Below are 17,309 nucleotides of genomic sequence, written 5' to 3' on the forward strand. Positions count from 1 at the left end.
TGGTCCTATAACTTCTCAGTGTGTGCAAATATGGCAGTTCTAAATGGGAGTGGGGGAAGAGAATGGAAGAAAGTAATAAGAAAGGTAGAAAGTGGCATGCCCCTCTGCTCGACTTAGCAACAAAAATACACGCTCAAAATAAATTCAACTAATACTCACATGTGGCTGGTTCATGTATTCAAGATATAAGACAAAAATAGTAGTTTATGATCAAGATCACACGGTTGACTATACATAAGATGAATTTATATTATATAGATGAGTGTAGATTTTATAAAGTTAATTTAGATATAACGAAACTTTGACAAAAAATTTAAAGGTATTTAATTAAATTTTTTTAGCCAAATTAAATTTTTTTATATAAATTAGTTTTTGTAATTAAATAAAAAAAACTTTTCATTTCCTCTCTTTAACCCAATTTCACATAAGGATTGACGTATACACTCATCAATTTTTAATCTTTCTAATCCATTAAATTCATGCAACATAGGTATTCTAATTTGTTATCCAACTCATTCATTATCTACAATCATCAAATTCGTAATACAGCCTAAGTGGGTGTTTGGTTCTGCGTTAAATTGATGTAGAATAGAATTGATTAGAATTGATTTTCTAACGCAAAATCGATACTCATTTGATTTTCAAAATCAATTAAAGAGTAAAAAATTCACAATGAGAAGTAACAAATTTTTGCTTCTGCCTTGGAGAATTGATTCAGCTGGAATCAATTCTCCGTCGTTAAACCAAACACACCATAAGATACATCTTTAAATTTTACAAAATTTTACCATATGCAACAGAAAACACAAAATTCTTAAATTTCATAATTAGGTTTATTATTAATTTGGGTAAAAATATAATTAGGGTTCATGCCAATTTTATAAAAGAGTCCTTAAATTCTTAATTAAAGTTTATGCTAATCTGAGAGAAATATCTTACTAGGAGAATCATAAATTTAAGATACATAAATCATAATAAAATACTAATTTTTATTCATGAGAGATATTGTAACAATTCGTTCTTCAATCTCTATGTATTCTAATATACATTCTCGATCTATCTTTTTATTTTTTATTTCTACTCTCATACTTTCTTAATGTCTTTCTAAGAAATCAAGAAATAACTTTATTATGATCTAAGACAAAACTCTAATCCTTTTTGTTAACCAACATTTATCAAATTAATTTTTATTTTAGTTTTTAAACAATAAAAATACATAAATAAATAATATATATAAATAAAGTTGTAAATTTTTTTCCTAAATTTAATATAAATAAAATAGTATAATAATATATAAATATAATTTTAAAATATATAAAAAATAAAATTCAAAAGTTTTGGACGATACATCCTTCGGTCTTAAAAGAGGATCGTTGATGATTAGATATGTCTTAAAATGATATAAGAGTTATAGTCAATTCTAATAAATTTTATAATTTATTAGATTTTTCATGTCATTCATTATTGAATTACTATTATTATTAGTCCAAAATATATATATATATATAAAATTTATTTGTGTGTATGTGCGTGTATGAGACTAATTTTAGAAGATTATAAAATTGTATAAAGTTTTCCAGATGACTATTTTTTTTTATATTTATTTGAAAAAGAAAAAAGAAAATGCGGCACACGTTGTGTTTGTTTCATGTGCCTCATGCTAATTAGAAGGGTTTTCTTCTAAGAGACTCTTTCATTCATATTTTAAAAGGGTGAGTGACGTTATCTTTCTTTATTCCTTGTACTAAATTTCCCTATTGACAAATAAATTAACAAAGAATCGAAGAAGTTTCTGAATTTCAATTGTTTTTGGCAATTATCCTTCGTATGCATTGTACATCCCTAAAATGAATTTGTTGGAGGTGACTGCAAAAGAGATAAGATATTTAAGTACTCCTTGATAATTGCTCATCATCCTACCTGACATTAATGCAACAACTGACATGTAGACCATATTAATAGGCAATCGAATAAGAAAACACGGTTTGGATATTTTTCTTTAATTAAATCTCTAAATTAATTGCTTAACATAAAGTTATGTACAAATCTATCTTATTCTTTCATAGTATGATGTGTAATAATTTAGGTTTTGTAGTTGTTCCTATCACACTCAAGTTGGTTTAAATACTTCTTTATCTCCTGAATTATTTTTAAAGACAAAAATATAATAGACAGATTTCAAAACGATTAATACTTCACATATATCGAATATTTGTCCATAAAATATCTAATTATTAAGTAGTAATACTTGCAGATAATACTTTATAATTATTTATGTTTGATAATTTTAACACATGCGATTTTAATTTAGATTTATACAATAATAATTTTATATTTATTATGTTTTTAAATAATTATTGTGTAACATCCAGTTTTCATAATTTTTGTATTATTAAACAAAACATTTAAATTTCAATGATTCAGAAGCAGATGATGACGTAGGCCAGTATATATACAATACAGTCATCCTCAAAATAACCATACATACACTGATCAATACATACAGCCCATACAGTACTAAAGGGTTACAAAAGACTCAGTTAGCTAAGCAAAAATAAAAGGCTAAAACTACTACCGAAACGTCTAACATACTCATCTCCTGTCCCGGAGGGGTGTATCCTCACCTGCACCTATATCTGCTTACGCCATTCAAAAAGGACGATCATTGCATAAATAGAAGACACAAGGAACACACAACATACAAGAAGGGTAAGCTAACTTGAACTAATAGCAAATCATGCAATTGTTACACTTATGTAGAAAACAGAATTTATCACACAAAGAATCAGAATCATCCAATTAATTCCAACTATAACACCACACACCATTCTAGACTCGATATCTGGATTATGTAAGTGGCATTGGAACTCTCGATGACTTGCACTTGAGACGGTTCCCAAACTCTGCAGAGTTTTAGGCACAAGGGGTATTACCCAACCACTCTCAAGGTAAATCTCATCACCTCTATGACAGATCGGATTCATAGTCCAGGACCTCCTGCTACTCCCCCCGACGTAATCCATCATACTCTACTTGAGTCTTAATGGTTACTAGGAGCGTCAGGATGCCACCAATATGAGTCCTCATGCCCTTACATTTACTAAAACCATTTCCTTAGAATTTCCCTTGAAATCCTAACTCCAACATATTCTCATTCATATCAAATTCACACTCAATTCCATCACACTGTCTAACATGCATAAAGATCACATGCAATATCAATCATTATCATCTTAAGGCAATCAATATAGCATCATGTAATCAAAACAGTGAGAAAACTAACTTCTGAAGGGAATCTCGCTTAGGCTAGAGGGAATCTCGCTTAGGCTAGAGGGTCTCGCCTAAGCTAGAGAGTTTATCTCGCTTAGGCGAGTTGCTCTCGCCTAGGCGAGACCTCATACAGTGGAAAATTAAAAATCCTGGGCGAACTCTCGCTCAGGCTAAACTGGCTCGCCTAGACGAGAAGTCATCTCGCTCAGGCGAGATTTCGCGCAGTGACAGAGGTGATCTTTTGGTATTCTCGCTCAGGCGAGAGCTGCTCGCCTAGGCGAAAATACCAGGATTACTCATCGGTTCTACGCATGCATTCTCGCCCATAATCACCCCACACTCAAAATCACACACAAGCAATTTCAAACACCAATTAAACGCAAAATCAGACAATTCTACCACCCAAGAACAAATCTCCTACGAAAATTGAGCTAAGAGTTAGCTTCCCTTACCTTTTTGCCAAGAATTAGATTGGTGGAGTCAATGAATAGCAAGAGAGCATAATTCTTCAATTTAACCTAAGAGGATCCATCATCAAGACAGGGGAGATGAAGAATAACATGATCAGGTCCATAATTCAGAGAGTGACTAGGGAATTCTAACTGGAATTGAACTCAATTTAGAGATAAAACCTACCTAGGAGAATGGAAGCTGAGGGAGGAACTCCTGAGGGTCCTGTTGGCTGGTCCCTCTAGAGTCTGAGTATGAAAAGGTTGAAACAGTGAGATGGCAGCACAGAGATGAGAGATTGGAAGAAGGTTGGGTTGCAGAGAAAATTGAGAGATTGAGAAGGAAGAGAGAGTGTTTCTGTTTTTAGAAAAGAGAAGAAAAAGAGAAAGGGGTATCACATTCTCCCCAACAACAAAAATTTTCGACCCGAAAATTGAGACTCACCAGAGAACAAGTGTGGATATGACTTTCTCACGTCTTCTTCTAATTCCCAAGTGGAATCACCTGTCCTCCTTTCCCAAATGACCTAGACTAGTCTGATGGACTTCCCTCTGAGCTGCCTCATCTGGACATCTCCTAAACCAACGGGCTGAACCTCTACCGTAAGATCTCCTCTAATCTGCAGATCTTCCATCTCAAGCATGTGGGAAGGGTCGGGCACATACTTTCTGAGCTGTGAAACATGAAATACTGAGTGGAGGTTGGCCAAAGAAGGAGGTAGGGCGATCTCATATGCCACTGGTCCAACTCTTCTCAGAATCTGATATGGACCGACGAACCTAGGAGACAACTTCTTCTGGCGGATTGCTCTCCCCACACCAGTAGTCGGGGTAATTCTCAAGAAGACATGGTCCCCTGGTTCAAACTCTAAAGGTCTTCTCCTTTGATCAGCATAAGATTTCTGTCTACTTTGAGATGCTCTCATTCTTTCTTGTATGAGCTTGACCTTCTCAATAGTCTACCTCAGAAGCTCTGGTCCCACCACCACTGATTCCCCGTCCTGATACTAGCATAAAGGCGTTCTACATCTCCTGCCATAGAGGGCCTCATAAGGTGCCATGCCAATACTGGTGTGAAAGCTATTATTATATGTAAACTCCACCAAAGGCAGGACCTCATCCCACGCACCCAGATGGTCTAGCACGCACGTCCGCAAGAGATCCTTAAGAGACTGGATTGTTCTCTCAGACTGCCCATCGGTCTGAGGATGATAAGCGGAGCTCATAGCCAACCTGCTACCTATAGCATCCTGCAGCGTCTACCAGAAGCAGGAGGTGAATCGTGGGTCTCTATCAGAGACTATACTCGATGGCACACCATGTAACATCACGATCTCACCGATATACAACTGTGCTAGCTTCGCCATAGACATCCTCAAATTTACTGCTAGGAAGTGGGCACTCTTGGTGAGACGGTCTACTATCACCCATATAGCATCGTGGTTCCTCACGGTCCAAGGTAAATGGGTGACAAAGTCCATAGCAATGCTATCCCATTTCCACTCGGGTATCTCAAGCTGCTGAAGTATCCCCCCTGGTCTTTGGTGCTCTGTCTTAGCCTTCTGACAGGTTAAGCATGACGATACATACCGGGCGACATCTTGCTTCATGCCCGACCACCAGAACGATTCCTTCAGATCATGATACATTTTAGTCATGCCTGGGTGCATGCTAAAACAGCTCTTGTGTCCTTCCTCGAGAATCATACATTTTAGCTCTAAGTCTTCAGGTATGCAAACCCTACCCCTAAATCTCAGCACCCCATCACCTCCCATCAAGAAATCATTGGCCTTCTCAGTGCCAAGTAACTCTACTATCCTCTGTAGCTTGGGGTCCGATGGCTGTTTCTCCTTTATCAGATTAAGAAAATCATTAGACACCATGAGATGGTTACATCTAATGACTCCCTCATCTAAAACCACCTGCAACCGCATATCTCTGAACTGCTCCACCAAGTCCAACTCCCTGACCATCATGTGAGATGCGTGAACCGCCTTTCTGCTTAAGGCGTTGGCCACCACATTCGCCTTCCCCGGGTGGTACAACAACTCGAAATCAAAATCTTTTAGGAACTTCATCCACCGCCTCTGCCTCATGTTTAACTCTTTCTGGTCAAACAGATACCTCAAACTCTTATGGTCACTGAAAACTTGAAATTGTGCACCATATAGATAGTGTCTCCAAATCTTTAGTGCAAACACCACTGCTGCCAACTCCAAGTCATGCGTGGGGTAGTTTTTCTCATGATTCTTCAACTGTCGTGAGGCGTATGCTATCACTCTCCGTTCTTGCATCAAAACACATCCCAACCCCTGATGAGAAGCATCACAGTAAACCTCAAAGGGTTTACCGGTATCAGGAATCACCAACACTGGGGCGCTAGTCAACTTTTGCTTTAGCTTTAGAAAGCTCTCTTCACACTGGTCGGTCCAAGCAAAAGGTTGATCCTTGCGGGTTAACTGGGTCAAGGGAGCTGCTATCCAGGAGAATCCTTCAATGAATCTCCTATAGTAACCTGTCAGCCCCACAAAGCTCCTTATTTCCGTCACTGACTTAGGGCGTTCCCAATTTAACACAGCTTCTACTTTAGACGGATCCATTGATATGCCCTGAGCCAAGATCATGTGCCCCAAGAACTGAACCGAAGTCATCCAGAACTCACATTTTGACCGCTTTGCATACAACTACTTCTCCCTCAGTATGCTCAGAACTATTTTCAGATGCCCTGCATGTTCTTCAGGAGTCCGTGAGTAGATCAAGATGTCATCTATGAAAACCACCACGAACTTATCCAGGAATAGCCTGAAGATTCGGTTCATGTAGTCCATGAACAAAGCGGGGGCGTTAGTCACACCAAACGGCATCACTACATACTCGTAGTGTCCGTACCTGGACCTGAAAGCGGTCTTCTGCACATCATCAGACTTGACTTGAATCTGATGGTATCCTGATCTCATATCAATCTTGGAGAACACTACAGCACCGTGCAACTGATCCATCAAGTCGTCAATTTTTGGCAGAGGATACTTGTTCTTGATGGTTAGCTTATTCAGTTGTCTGTAGTCCACACAGAGTCTAGAACTGTCGTCTTTCTTTTTAACCAGCAACACCGACGCTCCCTACGACGATACACTCGGTCTGATAAACTGTTTTTCTAGCAGCTCTTCAATCTGTTTCTTCAACTCCACTAGTTCAGCAAGAACCATTTTGTAGGGTGTTATAGACACTGGCCCTGCTCCTGGCACCAGGTCAATGGAGAACTTTATCTCCCTAGTAGGGGGTAGGCCAGGCACATCCTCAAGAAACACATCTAAGAAATCCCCCACTACAGGCGCCTCTAAGGGTCCAATCTCAGTCTCAATGGACAATTGAGTCAGAATTAAGAAGCACCGAGACCCTTCCTTCATTGCCTTGTCCACCTGCTGTGAGGACATCAACAGGTCTTCATCTTCCAAGCTAGGAAACAACAGTTTCCTCTCGTTGCAGTGTATGAGATGGTGATTGGTAGATAGCCAATCCATCCCCAATATGACATCTAGTCCCACCAAGGGTAAACAGATGAGGTTTACCCTGTACTTGCGCCCCCTCAACCTTGATGTTACACCTAGCACACACGGTCGAGGTTCTGACTAACCCAGAAGCAGGTGTGGACACTACCAGGTCATACTGGAGCTCCTTCACCGGAAGACCCAACTCTACCACTCTAGATTCCAACACAAAAGAGTGTATCGCCCCCGAATCAAACAGAACGTGTAGGCTCCTACCAACTATCACCAAGACCCGATGATGAGGTTACCTGATCCAGCTGCCTCTGCACCCGTCACCGCATACACTCGACCTGCCGCATGTGATCTCGCACCTCCCCTCGAAGGCTGTGACTGAGGCTGTGATGGAGGCACTGCGGCCTACAGTGGAAGCACTGCGGCCTAGAAGGCTGGGACTGCTGGGGCTGATGTGAGAACCTCCTGGGCCCCTAGGGCTGAGGCCTAGAGTATGGCTTCCTCCTGTCGTCGTGTCTGCTCGTGGACCCAAATGGTCCTCCCACCTTCAGCTGAGACCTCTGCTGAGCTTCAACTTCAGCCTTAAGCTTCTCCATCACTCTTGCCTTCTCTACCAAGGCAAGGAATTCCTTGATAGATAGCGGAGCCACCATGAGTTTGAGGTCACCCCTCAACCCATTCTCAAACTTTCTACACTACCAGTTCTCTGCCATCTTCAGGGTGTGGAATCTGCCCAAGTGTTTGAACTTTTCAGCATACTCCGACACTAACATATCTCCTTGCATTAGCTGCAAGAACTCGACCTCCTTCGCATACCTCACACTATCTGGGAAGAACTCAGCATAGAACTTCTTCTTGAACAATTCCCAGGTGATGGTCTCATGGCTGTCCTCCAACATCATCTTCATGTTGGACCACCAATGCACGGCCTCTCCAGCAAGAAGATACTTAGTGTATGCCAGCCTGTTCTCTGCAGGACATCTCTTAGCATCAAAGATTCGTTCCATGTTCCGCATCCACTGATCAGCCCCATCCGGGCTAACTTTGCCATCAAAGCGGGATGGATGGTGTTGTAGGAAATCCTCCAAACTCCACTCTTGCACTCACGGCAGTGAAGCTTGGGAAGAATCAGCAGTTGAACGGTTTTCTCCTATCTGATGCAGAGCTTCCAAGTGCCTCTGTTGAGTCGCTTCTGCTGCTAGTCTTGCAGACTCCATCTGTTGCAAGGCTAGATTTCGTTGATTCACCATGTTAGCATTCTACTGCTGCATGGCTACTATCATCGCCTCAATTGCTCCCACCAAATGAGGATTATCTGGGTTTGGAACAGGAGGTGGAGGAGGTCTAGGTGCCATAACTCTGATCACACAAAGAAGGAACCATTATATTAGTCAACAGGTACTACAACCATGCCAAACACGTTACGAGGAACACACAACAAAAACTAAGTAAGCTCACACCTACAGATCCTAAAGGAATCACTGCTCTGATACCAAAATTGTAACATCCCGTTTTCATAGTTTTTGTACTATTAAACAAAACATTTAAATTTCAATGATTCAGAAGCAGATGATGACGTAGGCTAGTATATATATATATATATATATAATACAGTCATCCTCAAAATAACCATACATACACTGATTAATACATACAACCCATATAGTACTAAAGGGTTACAAAACACCCAGTTAGCTAAGCAAAAATAAAAGGCTAAAACTACTACTGAAACGTCTAACATACTCATCTCTTGTCCCGGAGGGGTGTATCCTCACCTGCACCTATATCTGCTCACGCCATTCAAAAAGGACGATCATTGCATAAATAGAAGACACAAGGAACACACAATATACAAGAAGGGTAAGCTAACTTGAACCAATAGCAAATCATGCAATTGCTACACTTATGCAGAAAACAAAATTTATCACACAAAGAATCAGAATCATCCAATTAATCCCAACCATAACACCACACACCATTCTAGACTCGATATCCGGATTATGTAAGTGGCATTGAAGCTCTCAGTGACTTGCACTTGAGACGGTTCCCAAACTTTGCAGAGTTTTAGGCATAAGGGGTATTCACCCAACCACTCTCAAGGTAAATCCCATCACCTCTATGACAGATCGGATTCATAGACCAGGACCTCCTGCTACTCCCTCCGACATAATCCATCATACTGTACTTGAGTCTTAATGGTTACTAGGAGCGTCAGGATGCCACCAATATGAGTCCTCATGCCCTTACATTTACTAAAACCATTTCCTTAGAATTTCCCTTGAAATCCTAACTCCAACATATTCTCATTCATATCAAATTCACACTCAATTCCATCACACTATCTAACATGCATAAAGATCACATGCAATATCAATCATTATCATCTTAAGGCAATCAATATAGCATCATGTAATCAAAACAGTGAGAAAACTAACTTCTGTAGGGAATCTCGCTTAGGCTAGAGGGTCTCGCCTAAGCTAGAGAGTTTATCTCGCTTAGGCGAGTTGCTCTCGCCTGGGCTAGACCTCATACAATGACAAATTAACAATCCTGGGCGAACTCTCGCTCAGGCTAAACTGGCTCGCCTAGACGAGAAGTCATCCCGTTCAGGCGAGATTTCGCGCAGTGACAGAGGTGATCTTTTGGTATTCTCGCTCAGGCGAGAGTTGCTCGCCTAGGCGAAAATACCAGGATTACTCATCTGTTTTACGCATGCATTCTCGCCCAGAATCACCTCACACTCAAAATCACACACAGGCAATTTCAAACACCAATTAAACGCAAAATCAGACAATTCTACCACTCAAGAACACATCTCCTACGAAAATTAAGCTAAGAGTTAGCTTCCCTTACCTTTTTGCCAAGAATTAGATTGGTGGAGTCAATGAATAGCAAGAGAGCAGAATTCTTCAATTTAACCTAAGAGGATCCATCATCAAGACAGGGTAAATGAAGAATAACATGATCAGGTCCATAATTCAGAGAGTGACTAGGGAATTCTAACTGGAATTGAACTCAATTTAGAGATAAAACCTACCTAGGAGAATGGAAGCTGAGGAAGGAACTGCTAAGGGTCCTGTTGGCTGGTCCTTCCAGAGTCTGAGTATGGAAAGGTTGAAACAGTGAGATGGCAGCACAAAGATGAGAGATTGGAAGAAGGTTGGGTTGCAGAGAAAATTGAGAGAATAAGAAGGAAGAGAGAGTGTTTCTGTTTTTAGAAAAGAGAAGAAAAAGAGAGAGGGGTATCAAATATTGTACACTTTTAAAATATATATTACATATTATATTTTATTATTTTTAAAATAAATATATCGACAGATCGGATAATGTATTGTATTTCCCATTATAGTTTCTATAAAATCTATGTTTTCTTTTCTTTTTCTACGATGGGAGAAAATAAGTGAAAGATAAGAAAGTAGAAAACAAATAATATATAATAAAAACGATTTTTTGTTTGTGGTAGAGAAATAAAGAATACATAGTGTAGATTTGATTTTTTTTGGATTTTTTAAAATATTTTAATTTTATTATTATTCATTTATTAGTTTTATTATTGTTATTATTTATTATTATTATTTTTATTATTATTATTTATTTTTATTATTATTATTCATTGATCGTGTAGGAAAGAATTTTGTGCCGTTAATTTTTGTTATATTAATATCTTTTATTGAAATTAGATAATTTGATTTGTTCCAAGCTTCCAAAGTCCTTTCAATTCCTCTATAGTTAATAGGAAGTTTGCAAGAGAAAAAAAATAAGTTACTATTTGTAAAAAAATATATTACCACACTTACGTTTGTATATCATGCGATCAAATAATTAATCAATTTATGAATAACCAAGAAAATATTTATTTATTAAGATAATTTAGATATTAGCATAAAATTTACACTTGTATATAACATAAAGTAAGGTGAAAAAGAGCATTTAAAATATTGGAATGAGACATTTGAAAGGTAATGTTTTTATTTTTAGTTAGTAAAATATGAATTTGGATTATCTGTTAGTTTTTTTACTGTGTGTGTCTCTAACGTGTCTTTATAATATATTAATTATTATTAATTTTAATGTATTAAAATAAATTAAAAAATATTTAAAATACTAATATAATATATTTTTAATGCTCAATAAAATACAGCACAAAAAAATCAATAAAAAATCTGAATTCACAAAATACCTTCTAGTCTTTACACATTGTAATTCATGAACTAAATATAAGTGTTCGGTGAAATAGATAGTATAACTTAAACTGTGGATTCGGCTCTTCTAAAGTGAAGAAATATACTTTATAAAATAAAATGCAATAATATCATTTGATTATAAAATTAAAGGTTTAACTTATGACTTTCTACTTATTGAGTAATTATTAGCTAATAAAAATATTTAATTGTTAATAAATATGTTTTACAAAAAGAGTACTGTATTTATGAATTTAACCTCGGAAGATATATTACCTTACTTTTGTACATGCTAAAATGTTAAAATTATTTAATTTAATAGGTAGTTATTATGTTTTAAGAAAATATAGAAAGCATATCAAATAACAAAATCGATTATTGAAGTTTTATAATTAATAATATAACATTTTTCATAAATAAAAATTGGGCGAAATGTAATATATAGTAATATTATGCTTAGTAACATAATAATAAATTATGTCACACTTCCCAAAATGAATTTGGCATCTTTCTCTATCATAGAAATGCTTTTCAATATTTCATTCATTCGGCACAATAATTAGCTTCTAGTTTGCACCTTTTCCTCATCTCACTTTTAAAAGGTTGTCATAACGTAAATATCTTATTAACTACAATTTTCTTAAACTAAATAACTTCAAAAACAAATTTATTTATGAATAAGAAGATGCAATATAAAACAATTTAAAATGTTACAGCAGTAATTTTTATTGGTTTACATTTTATTTTATTCATATAATATGTTTTTAAATATAAGGAGACACAAAAGTTTGCTTATATTTTCTTATAGCATACACTGATATTTAATTTTGAATAAGTGATTTACTATGAAATTAACCGTTACCATTTTCCTTCATTAATAAAAAAAAAATTCTCTTTTCTGTTATTTTTAATTTGAAAGAATTATTAGAAAGAGACACCCTTGGTTAATTTTAATTAATTATCATGAGAAGAATTAAAGCTTAAAGATTCCAAACAATAATTGCAGATTAAGTCTCCATGAAAATAATTTTGAAACGGAATATTTTGCTTTTAAGATGAAACAGTTGAAATTCAATAAATATTTACCCAAAAGTTTATTTATGACTGTATATTCACCCACGATATTAATCTTTTTTTCATACTTGTATGATATATTTGTCATTTCAACCTGCAATGATATAGTAAAACAATTTATTAAAAACTGTTTTCTATATAAAATTTCAAATATATATATATATATATATATATATATATATATATATATATATATATATATATATATATATATATATATATATTGTGACAATTTTTAAAAACAAAGTACAAAAATTCATGAAAGTACCGTAACAATAGACTTTGTTAGTTATCAAATACTTTCAGTTTTACACGCTGCACGAATATTGTTTATATTTTTACATTTTAAGTTGTGATATAAAAATATTTTTTATGCATTGATAAATTTTAAAACAAAGATTGCTATAATTCAAGATAGGAATATAAATAAAAATGAATAAGACAAAAGAAAAAACAAAGCATTAAGAAAATCCAGTATCTAAATAAAAATGAAATGGACAAAATCTAAAATAATCTATTCAATTTCACGAATAATTTATATATTCAAATAAATTGAGAGGATACTAATGATAAATAGTTTAGAAAACGAAAAATATATTTTAAAAATCATACGTCTTGTAGTAATTAAATATTTTTACACGTTTAAACTTAAGATATTCCTCAAAAACCTTTTTTGAATCTCATATAATTTACTCATTTTTATTAAAAATCTGCAATCATTGTAATCTTGATTATGCACAGTAAATAATTTTTCTAAGAATAATGTTTCTATAGATACTTGATAAAAAAAAAGAAAAAAAAATTATGCTGCAAGTTAAAAATTATTTTAAGTATAACTTTAAATTAAATTTTAAAAAATACATAACTCAACAGTAGCCATTTTAGAGAAGAATTAGTTCCTTTGAAAAACTAAACAACTTTACCTTCTGTGAAAGTAATTTTAGTTCAAGTAAAAGTTAATTTAATTTATTTATGTATTAGATATTTATAAAATCTTTAATTGAAATATTCCTTAAAATATTTTTCTCTATATGAAAAAGTGAAAATAAAAAGAAAGGGAGGAAGAAAAGGCTCAAACAAAAATTTTACTTTGTAAAGGTGTAGTGTATGCAGAGAAGGAAGCGATTCACATGGGGTGTTGCAAATGAGCATAGGAACAGGTTCACATTTTTTTCGTGTCGATATTTGGCTAACTGCAGGCCCACCATAGGGCAAAAAGACCTAAAAATATTCTTTATTTCAATAATTTTGTGTGATTGGTTTAGTAGAGATGGGTAGATTTTAGAAATATTGTTTTTAATTATATAATTTGAAAAAATTCCTTTTGAAGGAATTTAGCGAGTAAACTTTTTTTTCCTCATAAAAATCCAAAATTGAACATACATTTTATCTATCTAGATTTAATATTTAAATGAAAGTTAATTTAGAAGAGTTTTTGGGCGTAACCGAACAGCCTAAAGGATAGCAATCATCCTAACGATGTCGTTTAGCGGCTAGTGTAGCGAGGGAAGGACGAAGGGAGGGAGACAAGAGGGACCACCTGTTGATCAATAAATTAAATCTGAACCGTCCATGGATGGAATCACTACGCTCAGTAAATATTCCTCTGTGATCACCCTCTTTTTAAGCTCCCTCCACCTCCCTCTATAGGACTAGCCCATCTGAAAATAGAAACAACCTCACACATAGAGAGAAGATCAATAGAAGAAGAACAACAACAACAAAATGAGTGAGTGTAAACGATGCGCTCTCACAATTGTGCCTATGGAGGAAGCTTCTTCAAGTGAACCCACCATTTCCAAGAAACGCAAAACCGCGGCTACTGCTAATTCTGCTTCCTTCCAGTTACGTTCTTCCCACGCGCACCACCGGTTTCCCGACACTACCGTGTCGCCGGAAGCTTCCGTCAACTCGGCCGGCACCGTGGTTTCTGGTGAACCTTGCTCTGATCGCTCGTGCTGTAGCTCCAGCCACGTTAAGGAGCTCCACACTGCGCCGTTAGATCTGCAGGTTTTGGTCCTTCAAATTCTGACTTATTATGAATTGTGCACTTTCATAGTTTTCGATTTGCGTCCAAATATTCTTGGATGCCAAACAGTCCTTGTAGTTTTTTCTTTCTTGCTCGAATTAATACTGTACCTATTTAATTATTTTTACTTCTATTTATTGATATTCTCTGGTTAATGCAGACCAAGGGTTTCGAAACGGTACATTCAACCAACCGCAATTTCAAATCGTCCAGGTTTTATTTCATTCTACCTTCTTTTTCATATATTCGCGATCAATTTCTAACCAAACGTTGCCACTAAAACAATGCACCATTTATTTTTTCCTTTTGGCTGTTCAGCTTGTTGAGTGAGTTTTCTGGAGACTCGGAAGAATCGACGATGTTTCCGGCGAAGTCTTCGGCGGAGGTGACCGAGAAACGAAAAGTCAAGGAGCCACCGAAGGCGGAGATCGAAGAGTTTTTCGCAATGGCTGAAAAGTACGAGCAGAAGCGATTCGTAGAGAAGTAAGTAGTGGTATACTTAATCTGTTGATGGCTACAAGTTAACCTTTCCCATTTCTTTTTTTTTTTTTTTTGCGCGACACAGGATACGGAATGTGAACGTGCTTACAGTGTAGCGGAGCCAGAATCGAACCCTAACTAACTAATAACTTTTCCTTGTATGCAGGTACAACTTTGATATTGTTAGAGATATGCCGTTGGAGGGTCGCTACCAGTGGGTTCGTTTACATTGAATGCTTTGAATGAGAGAGAGAGAGAGAGAGAGAGAGAGAGAGAGAGAGAGAGAGAGAGAGAGAGAGCGAGCAAGAGAGAGAGAGTTATTTTAATTTTAGAGAGAGATTCATCGAGGTAGACGGTTAACGGGAGAAGAGAGGGTGAGTTTATCGTGCTGGCTTTTAGACACTGGTGACTGGGGAAGAAGCTAACCTGACACGAGGTAAAACGAAATCGAGTGTGCGACTTCTGGTTGCTCCGGAGAGACGGTGATAGTGGTGTAGTGATGGGTTAGTTTTTGTATAGCTAACTGCTTTCTCTTTCTCTTTCTGTTGGACACAACAAGAAGCTGGCTTTTCTGCAACTCCTCACTCAGATAGAAGTAGTACAAGAGTAGAACCTTCTTGGTGTGGTGACGAAGAAAAAAATAAATTAATTAATTTGGGTTTTGTGGGAAATATACAATTAGAAAACAAAAATTCCCGCATTGAATGGGTGATCTAGAATTTGGTATTGTAATTGAGACAGTCTCTTTCGGTGTTTCCAGTACAATAAGGAATTCATCTAATTCTTACGGCTGTTTTTATTATTCATTATTAGAAGAATTAATGGATAGAACATTAATCGTTACTTGGTAATTTTCTGTGAAAAAGTATCTTTTCTTCGACCTTGTTGCCTGCATGTTTCCTTTTCAGCTTTCCGTAGCTTCAATTACCTTTTTTATGTTTTGCATTCTTTTTTCTTTTAGGTCATTTGGAATATCCTCTCCATCCCGAGCTATGATGATTCCCCTATTTTTTGTGGGGACCATGTGTGGCTGGTTCCTAAGAAATGACTGCACAGACTAATTAAAGTCTTCTACATCTCATACGCGGATTGATGATTGAATTTCAAGGTATATGCTTTGCATTACCAACATACACAAAATTAACAACCACTTACAATGACCACCGAACCTCCAACCTACCCTTTTAATAAACAAAAGGGAGTAATGACTCTACAAATCCATACACCTACCCTACATGTCTAAATTTATGGATTTGCTCGGTTAATAATGGAAACCATGTTCTCCTTCGCATATTTTTTGTTAGAATCATTTTTTTTAAATGAATAGATATGCATGTAAGAGAATCTGGTCCATTATGTAAGTGGTATTGTCTTTTTGGTGTTGATCTTCAATTATTGAAGTTGCTAAATGTGTATGTTGATGATTTAAAAGAGATAAAAAGCAGTGAGGAGGTATTACATGGGTTTAATTGAAAGTGAAGGGCTAACGGTTTACATGAGAATCGGTTTGAGGAAATAGATAGGCAAAAAGTAAAGTAGCTTTTAATCTTAATTTTGTATGTTTCCTTATCTCTTTTACTTGTTGCTTAACGGTTGTTGAGTAAAGGGTATATGGACGTGACATAATATTCGTTATGAAGGGGTGATGACAGAGTGAATTGTAGAAACGAAAAGAAAGAGGGTCCATAGGTGCCATGTACAATGTCATGATTACACACGTGTCCAAAATGGCAGCAGCAGCAGCAGCACCCTTATCCATGTCATCATGGATCCAAATGTGCACTTTCCAGCCTTCCAGAGTCTATTTTCCTTTTTCTATATGATGAACCAAAAATCGATATAAGATAAATGATGCAAGTAGAAGACTTGCACGTGGTGTGGTGCATTAATATCGCCAGGTTTAATTTGCTTCGGATCTGCTGCCATTTTCAAACAGAGTGCACACCACACAATAACAGATATGCAGGATTTTTAACGTGCGACCGATGCTAAATTTCGAAATTCAAACAAACATATAAAAAATAACTTTAATCAAATTTATCATTATTTCTCAGCTCAGGTACGCTATATTTTACATCCAGTATTTTTAAAGATTATATAGAAAACTCTTACTTAAATGTAATTAAGTGTAAACAACAAATATACTTATTTTCGTATGTTTGAATTGTGCAATTGTATATTTACTACGCCTACGTGGTTTAGTGAAAATATTGTCTCACTAATTTATGTTCGTTTTTATTCTTATTATACACATACATTGGTATTATTTTACCAATGTGTTATTTACAGGGTGCTTTTTATGTGATTTAATTTGTATGTACGTTTA

General features: G+C 36.1%; 1 protein-coding gene across 3 annotated transcripts; it reads left to right on the forward strand.

Moving 5' to 3' along the window:
* Window positions 1-14,060: 14,060 nt before the first annotated feature.
* Window positions 14,061-17,063, forward strand: LOC114176886 (cyclin-dependent kinase inhibitor 7-like). Of its 3 annotated transcripts, XR_003603086.1 has the most exons (6): window positions 14,061-14,484; window positions 14,664-14,716; window positions 14,822-14,986; window positions 15,150-15,201; window positions 15,945-16,091; window positions 16,624-17,063. XR_003603086.1 is itself a non-coding variant. In XM_028062072.1 (5 exons), exons 1-5 carry the CDS (start codon window positions 14,200-14,202, stop codon window positions 16,029-16,031), a joined length of 642 nt encoding a protein of 213 aa, XP_027917873.1. In that variant the 5' UTR covers window positions 14,061-14,199; the 3' UTR covers window positions 16,032-16,602. The 3 variants fall into 3 exon arrangements, 2 of the variants coding, with proteins under 2 accessions (XP_027917873.1, XP_027917874.1); XM_028062072.1 differs by lacking the exon at window positions 16,624-17,063 and having other exon boundaries at window positions 15,945-16,602; XM_028062073.1 differs by lacking the exons at window positions 15,945-16,091; window positions 16,624-17,063 and having other exon boundaries at window positions 14,066-14,484; window positions 15,150-15,764.
* The last annotated feature ends 246 nt before the right edge of the window (window positions 17,064-17,309 follow it).

Source organism: Vigna unguiculata, chromosome 3 (assembly GCF_004118075.2).
Source record: "Vigna unguiculata cultivar IT97K-499-35 chromosome 3, ASM411807v1, whole genome shotgun sequence".
NCBI classification, from domain to species: Eukaryota; Viridiplantae; Streptophyta; class Magnoliopsida; order Fabales; family Fabaceae; genus Vigna; species Vigna unguiculata.